Consider the following 8,385-nt stretch of genomic DNA (forward strand, 5'->3'; position numbering starts at 1 on the left):
AACTGAACTGTGATAGAAGTAATGGGCATCCACTGTGATGCGCTGTGATGCTCCAGTGTGAAGATGCTTTTCAGGTTCTCAGAGAGGATGCATTTTGGGGGAAAAAAAAAAATCAGCGGCTGTTAAGATAATTATTTTGTTATTATATAACAATTACCGAAAGTATTTTATAGGAACAGTAGTGTGCACTGTACAGGGTTTCTTAAATAACTTCAACTATGCTTTTTCTATTCCAGAGGTCTTTGATAATGAATACAGATTTGCACATAAAAATCTACCAAAGGATGTTCTTGAAAAGATGCAGAAAATAGATGCTCCACCAAGCAGCAGGGTTGAGTGTTGTAGGAAGTGCTTTGGAGCACCTTTAATATAAAATTGAGGAAGATGCACGCTAAACTTCAGTGAGACAAAAGCAGAGGTCAACAAACCAGGAGCATGGTGATATATACACTTTGAATCCCAAAAGGTGATAACTGAGCAATTTGTCAAAGCAATTTCATTGAACTACAACATATATTCTTGTCTTTCATCTCATGAGACACAGTATAAAGTACGTTAAAATGTTTTAAAACTAAATTAATAGGGTGAGTTGGTTTCAGTGATTGATCTGCTTTTTTCTCCTGTATATACTTCTCCTTTTCCTTCCTCAAATCTTTCCCCTACAATATAAAGTTGTTCAAAAAGGTGATGTTTAAATAGCAGCCTGTAGTTGGTGACGTTCTTAAGGGCAACCAATATTTGTGTATTTTAATGAAATACCTTTCCTGCCACAGAATACTTAGATTCTTCACTACTTCTTTAAAATGACCTTTATCTAAAGAGGGATCTTTTTATTGGTGTGCAGTATGTATGTATGAATGTAAATATTTGAGTCTTGGATTGGAAGTTGCAATGTAGTTGCTTTTGTCAGATCACAGTACCTAAAATTGCTACCCTTCTCCTGACCCTTGTCCCTATCAGTATTCTTAATTATCTTTGGCTGACCTTTTCATAATGTATGTCTACAGTTGTAAAAACCAGAAACTTACACTCAGTTTTTCTGTATTCTCTATCTGACAAACTGAAGATCCTATGAATGTACTGCCACTTTCTCCAAAAGAATGATAGGCGTCTACACTAAGCAGCTCAGAAATGGATGGCTTTCTAAAAATTAGATAGGAAGCTTAAATGGCATTAGGATACATACAACATTTGTCAAACAGATACTGTCTGAAAAAATTATGCTTTATACTGTATGCATGTATACTTAAAAAGTGTCTTTTCCTTGAATTCTTTATCACCCTCTCCCATGGTTTCATGCTAGCCTGTGGGTTACTTATTTTGCACTGATAGTCCAAATTCAATATTTCAATTAAAATGTATTTCTAAATATGTTCTTCAAAGTGTATATTAGCACAAATGAAGTGCTTGAGTGTATGATCTGAAAAGATGAATCCATCTTTCGGATTGCTTCTAGTAGATAAGACACTTCCTCACCTCACGTATCTAATTGACTACAGTAGTCAGTCTTGGCAAGAAGGGCCTGGATACTGGTCAACAATTTAAATGTTTCTGTTACTTGAGGAATATGATAAGATTTATTCCAGGTTTTTTGCTGAAATTTAATGGTGTGGCTTTTCTGGTGGAATTATTCCTAGAGAAAAAAAGAGTTAAGATTTGTAGCATGTTAAAGGAGCATAGCTAAAACTATAATCGCATCTGAGTATGAATGTATTTACTTCATACTAGTCTTTTTCTTAAAAGTTTTCATTCTTGAAAATGATGAGGGATGAAAATCTGTCTGGAACAGCTTCTACATGAAACAACAAAACCAACTTTTGTTTTTTCATGAGGCTAAAACAAAGGATTTGCACTATTTGTGACAAAATACATTTGCATCATAGACTGATTCCTTGTATTTTGTCTAAAAGTGCTGATCCTAAGTTAATATGGGGATATTGCCTGGACAGATTCTCTCCTGATGAAAATACTGTGTTTTCTCAACAATTAAAAGCAAGAAAGCACACACTGACTCTTTTCTCATTCTTTATTCTTTGAGTTTATGCATAGTTGCTTGCTGATACCTGACCTACATCACAATGGAAGAGTAGAGCTTGATTCTTCATATTTTCCTCTCTTTTTCTATTACATAATTGACATGCACGGTTCCATCCTTTTAAAGTAAAAGTCTCTCTGAAGCAGTCGTCCAAACAACTTGTACAAATTAAAATGGCAAATTTTCCTGTATAATTCTATACTGATCTTAAACATACAGCTATGCAAAGACTATTTTTGAGTGTTAAATGGACAAACTATATGATTATGTGGATTGCTCCTAGTAGATAAGACACTTCCTCACCTCACATACCTAATTGACTACAGTAGTCAGTCTTGGCAAGAAGGGCCTGGATACTGGTCATGTATCCACATTCATTGCAACTTGCAATGAATCAAGTTTTAGTTGTCCTTAAATTCTCCCAGCTCATTAAATTGCAAAGAAAATCTGTCCAGTGAGTGCTGTTTTAGATAATTGGTGACATCCAAATTGTTTTAAACCATTGTAAATAATATTATTATAAACTCAAATCTGTAAGCAGATCACCTTCATTTCAAAACAACCTTCCCATCTGTTGATGAAAATATAGATTAATCAGGCAGTAGTGTTGTAGAAACAGCAAAGCAGATTGTGTCACAGCATCTCGCGCTAAATGTTAGACTTTCCCCAGGTACATACACTAAACAAATAAAAACCTAAAGCCTGAGGGGAAAAGGGCAGCTGCAGGATTGAACTTGCTTTGATTTGCTCCTGCATATTGGTGTTTCTGTACACTACAAATTAACTTCTCTTCCTGTTGTATGTACCTGGATTTCAGAGTGGTAGAAGTCCTGCATGTAATTACTTGAAATCTTGAATCTGCCTATTGAAATTAATTCTTCAGTATAGAATGACAAAAGTAAGTGCTTACTCTTTCTAATTTGGATTTTTTTAATGCCTAGTTTTTAATAGCTAACTGATCAGCTGGTTCATGAATGAAACCCATAGTTCAAATGAAAAGGGAGATCTCTGAAAGCAATTTGTTTATTAAGTTTTCATCTAAGGAGATGCTTTTTGGGGGGAGAAAAAAGTTCACAAAAATTTGAAACGAATTAAGAACTGAGTATTTTTTTCCTAGTTGCTTTCTCTCCTTTCAAATGCATGATGGCACTTCCTGTTCTTCCTTTGACTTTTAGGTCTCCTCCTCCAAACAGGTAGAGACTGCAGGTTTTCCTACACAAACTTTCTGACATGTAGGCTCCCCTAATTTGAATGCTGAAAGAACTGTGAGCACACATAAGAAAAGGGCGTGGCATAAAATAGCTTAGCATGGCTTGATACTCATATGGTTGAAAATCTGGCCAAAAATAAACAGGGAAAAGTCTTCAAAAGTTTTTTGTGAGTGCATTGCAAACACTTTCATCTTTCTGAAAATTGGGCACTAAAGTTCTAAGTTCTTCTCTGCAAGTTAGTAATAGCATGAACTTCTTGGGCTACATAGGAATGACTTAGTTACCTACAAATGCTTCTAACTTGTTTGACACCCCGCTCCTAGTAATCCAAATTTATCTGAATCCATAATGCATGAATGAACTGGACAAAGGGTTGTGAAGGAGGGGTGTGGATAAGCTTGGTCTTGGTTCTGTTTTCCTCTCAGTGTAAGCAGAAAAAGTAGCATTTTGTTCACTTGCAAAACTCTTGCCTCCAAATGCTCTTTCTAGTAGCTCAGCAGCCAGCGTTCAGGAGGAGATGGCTCTTCTGTGTGTATTTTGGAATTCTCAGTATAAACGTGAAGAAAATGATTGCAGATCAGTATTAACTTCAAAACCTGCAATGTGTGCACAGAGTGAGGGTATAAACCGAACTGACTACGTATGTGGATGCAAAATGTTAATGAATTTCAGGTAAGCCCAAGAACTTAGAAAGTTTGTGTTGGAATAACAATTATCACAGAGAAGCTTCCTTGAATTGTTGCCCTAAGGATGCTGAGCTTCAGTCAGTTATGCTGAGAAGATACCATCTTGCACCTTTCACCCAGCTATAAAACAGTTACATATAGCTTGTGTGCTCATATCAAAATAGCTATTTTTTGTATAATTAAAACAACAAATGGGTTCTTAAAGGTTTAAAATCAGGATTCTTAAGTGACAAAGTTTTTCTTTATGAATTATAAATATATTCTGGCACATTACCAAGACATAACAACTTTCAAAACCCCGTAGCTATAGGAGACTGATGTGGCTGCAGTATTGGCACAGTAATAGGTACCAGCTTGTACACGTTACTAGAAACATCTGTATGTTACTTATAGTCATATCCTGTCTTCACATTTTATATAACTCAACCTTAGACAATACAACTTTAATGGAAAATATTTTATTTAGTATATGGGTTTCAAACTAAACTCATTTGTTTTGCAAGTAACTTAGTCTTGTTCCTAGTGGAATTTCACATTGGTTAAGTTCAAGCTACGTTGCACTTGTGAATGAGTAATTTTATTCCATTTTAACTGTGAATTAATGGCTTTTTGTATTGCTGCAGCTAGAGGAATATACCTTTCATTGAGTTTACTGCTTTCCTTGAATAACTGCAACATAGGGGATATTTTCAAAATGTATATTAAATTAGATAAGAGAAATTATATTTTTTAAAACAAATTGTTAAAATGTAAGTAACTGAAGAATCCACTCGGTAGTTTTCTCTTTTTAAAACTTAATTCAACAATTATTTCAATGCAGATAACTTTATTTCATTAAATGGTAAGCAGATTGTCTTATTCACATAACTGTACATTTTCAACAAAGGTTTTTTTCTTTTAACTAATAAAAACCTTAAGGTGCCTTCTGTATATCAGCTCTTCATTATGGACCTTTTTAAAAAAACAAACAAACACCCTTGTAACTTTTAAGTCTTGAAACTGAATGGTTTAATTGGACTCTGGTTCTGTATTCTACTGTGCTGTATATTGTGATGCATATGAGGAGAGAAACGGATGGGGTTTTTATGTGTTCTTTCAGTCTGCATCAATCAATGGTGCAAATAAAAGGGATTGTTTGCTGTTTTTAGAAGCACATTAAACTCCTTTTAGGAGCTTAAAATAAACTATTGTAATGAGGATGAAAGGATGTAGTGTGAATAAATTATGATTTTATTAAGTGAGCTGGGAAGTTTTCTTTAATGCAATAAAATTTGCACTGGTTTAGAGACTGTTTTGAACTGTTGAAAAATGGCATCCATTTACTGTGCTTTGATTAACAAGTGTTTCTCTATAATGTTTTTGTACATTTGACAAATGTTTCTTGAGTTTAAAAGGGCACTCTGCATATTCTGAATTCTGTATAGATATCCTAGACTAAGAAACAATTTTTAATGTATTTCCCAAAATAAAATATGTATGCATCCTGTGTAAAAAAATTTCAATTGTTCAGCTTTTTTGCCATTGGAACTTATCTGTTTGACAGAATTTAACCTTAAATGCAAATTCAGCCTGTAGTTAGGCAACAGCAGAGACTTTTGACTGCCTTTTTGGGGAATTGTTTCCTAATACCTTAGTGACTTCTGAATGAGCAGAAGCAGGAGCAGTCGGGGCAGGGGGAGAGGAAGAGAAAAGACGGGGTTCACTTGTGGAGATCTGGTTCATGAGAGAGGATGGCTCTGTGGCACCTTAAGCAAGCCATGGGGACGAGCAGAGGTAAGAAGAATTGAAAACCAGGGTGAGGGAGTCAGAATCCATGAAGATTTTGTTTGCAGGAAAGTCATGGACCCTGGCTTCCTGACGGTAGAGCTGCTGCTCTCTGCTGACCAGGAAAAGCATCGTTAATTGGTGGTGGGAGCAGGTTGGTGGCTCTACTTGGCGGAATACTTCCCAGCGGTTCTGGTTTGTTCTGTAGTGGCAGCACAGAGTGCATCTGTCATGGTTTAACCCCAGCCAGCAACTGAGCACCACACAGCCGCTCACTCACTCATCCCGCCCCCCTGGTGGGATGGGGGAGAGAATCGGAAGAGTAAAAGTGAGAAAACTCATGGGTTGAGATATAGACAGTTTAATAACTGAAATAAAATAAAATAGTAGTAGTAATAACAATAATAATAAAAGAATATACAAAGCAAGTGATGCACAGTGCAATTGCTCACCACCCGCTGACCAGCCAGTCCCCGAGCAGCGGCCCCCCCAGCCAACTCCCCCCAGTCACATGGTATGGAATGTCCCTTGGGCCAGTTTGGGTCAGCTGTCCTGGCTGTGCCCCCTCCCAGCTTCTTGTGCACCTCCAGCCTTCTCAGTCGGTAGAGCACGGGAAGCTGAAAAGTCCTTGGCTAGTGTAAGCACGACTTAGCAACAACTGAAACATCGGTGTGCTACCAACATTGTTCTCACCCTGAATCCAAAACACAGCGCTGCACCAGCTACTAGCAAGAAAATTAACTCTATCCCTGCCGAAACCAGGACAACATCGTAGCTTGCAAGAGACAGCGATGGACTTCCTGCCTTATAACATACTTGCAGCTTTACATGCAGTTGTCAGATTTTTATTTTTTTTAAATGGGGCGGGGTAGAGCAGGAGGAGTGAGGCTGGGATGAAATTTAAGCTGTAGAAACTGCCACCTACTGACAAGCGCTTCAGGCCTTCACCACTGAGTATCTTTCAAACTCGCTCATGTATGGCAGTCAGTTCATTGATCTGTTAGTAAAAATAAGAATACCAGACCCTAAACACCTTTCTCTCTGAAAAGAGAAGGCATAGCACAAACTGGTAGCTTGTGGAGAAGATTCATAATAAACTCTTCTTTTCAGGCCCGTTTTTAGGCAGGGAACTCGGGAACAGTTAGTCTTTTGGACTTGACTTTTATAGTCTTGTCAACGTCACAATGACTTTGCTTGTTTTGCTCTGACTGCATTTAATAATGCTGCCTGCTAAAAATATTACACTGCCTTCCTAATGTGCTGCCTTTAATGTGGCCTGTTGAGAGAGGAGGCTGAAGGAGGGAGGGTGTAACAGACAGGAACAAAAGCTTACATTTGAGGAATCACCGAAGAAGCATGAACACAGGATTTGGGTTTGAAGCTGTAGGGAGGAGGGAACTGCTGTCTCCTGTGCCAAAATCACATGGGAAACTTGAGGGAATGTGATGGAAGAAGGCAATAGCAGAAGGAGCAGAAGGAAGCTCTGATCCTTCATGTGTTCAGATCTACTGTCAGAATACTCATTAGTGGTAGTTCTCCCCAGCTCTGTAGAGACAAACTTCCACTGTCTACAAAGAGGAGTAAAGGAAGAGTCACTAACTTGCCAAGCCGGAGAAAATCTGATGGGGTCCAAAAGGAAACACAAAGGTTCTGCCTCTGGGTACAAATAACCTCATGCACCACTGCAGGCTGGGGGCAGACCAGCTGGAGAACAGCTGGGCAGGAAACAACCTTAGGGTTCCTGGTGGACACCAACCTGACCATGAGTCAGCAGAGTGCCCTCACAGCAAAGCAAGCCAAGTGTCCTGGGGTGAACTAGGCAGAGCATTGCCAGTAGGTGGAGGAAGGTGATCTTTCCCCTCTACTTAGTGCTGGTGAGGCATGTCTGGGTGCTATGTCCACGTCTGGGCTGACCAGGAGAGACTTGGACATCCTGGGATGACTCCAGTGAAAGGCCACAAAGGTGTTGAAGGGCCTGGAGCGTCTGTCACGCAAGGGGAGACTGACAGAGCTGGCACTGTTCAGCCTGGAGAAAGCTTGGGGGCAGGGAGGGAGGGAGAATCTCATCCGTGTGTCTAAATACCTGATGGGGTGGGTAGGGAGCAGAGAAGACAGAGCCAGGCTCTTCTCAGTGATGCCCTGTGCCAGAAGAGGCAATGGGCATAAACTTGAACTACAGGAAAGTCCACTTAAATGTTTTAACTGTGAGGGTGGTGAAACACTGGAAATGGTTGTCTGGAAGGTTGTGGAGCCTCCATCCTTTAAAAAATGGCTCAGACCTGACTGGACATCGCCTTGCTTCGGCAGGGGTTTGTGCTACAGACTTCCAGGGTTGCCTACCAGTCTCAGTGGCTCTGTGGGGACTGGTGGCAGCCAGAAACTGCTGGGAAGAGCAGAGGCTGGCTTCGCCTGTTACCAGATTAGTTTAAAGAGATGTTCTGCCATTTTTGTTCAGGTTTCCTCAAGGTGTTTTCCTTTGGCTTCCCCCCCCGCCTCATTTTTTTCTGTAGTGTCATACTGTCTGAATTCAGACCTTGCCAGTTAAAAACGATTACGTATGTCGATGTTATGTGTGTTCTGTTTCCTTGGGTTGTGGAGAGATGAAATAGCAACCTAACAGGTTGTGACCAGAGTCCCTGCTACTTGCCCTGAAGCTCAAGATGTCTCTGAATTTGTAGCTGAGCTTCAG

At 39.3% G+C, this 8,385-nt stretch overlaps 1 protein-coding gene across 1 annotated transcript in view; it reads left to right on the forward strand.

The window, feature by feature from the left end:
- DENND4C (DENN domain containing 4C) overlaps window positions 1-5,416 on the forward strand; it is a 78,008-nt gene extending 72,592 nt beyond the window's left edge. Inside the window, exon 33 of the mRNA XM_076361956.1 lies at window positions 237-5,416. Within this exon, the coding sequence (XP_076218071.1) occupies window positions 237-373 (137 nt within the window). The 3' untranslated portion in view covers window positions 374-5,416. The remainder of the gene's footprint in view (window positions 1-236) is intronic.
- Window positions 5,417-8,385: the final 2,969 nt, after the last annotated feature.

This window comes from Aptenodytes patagonicus, chromosome Z, assembly GCF_965638725.1.
Source record: "Aptenodytes patagonicus chromosome Z, bAptPat1.pri.cur, whole genome shotgun sequence".
NCBI classification, from domain to species: domain Eukaryota; kingdom Metazoa; phylum Chordata; class Aves; order Sphenisciformes; family Spheniscidae; genus Aptenodytes; species Aptenodytes patagonicus.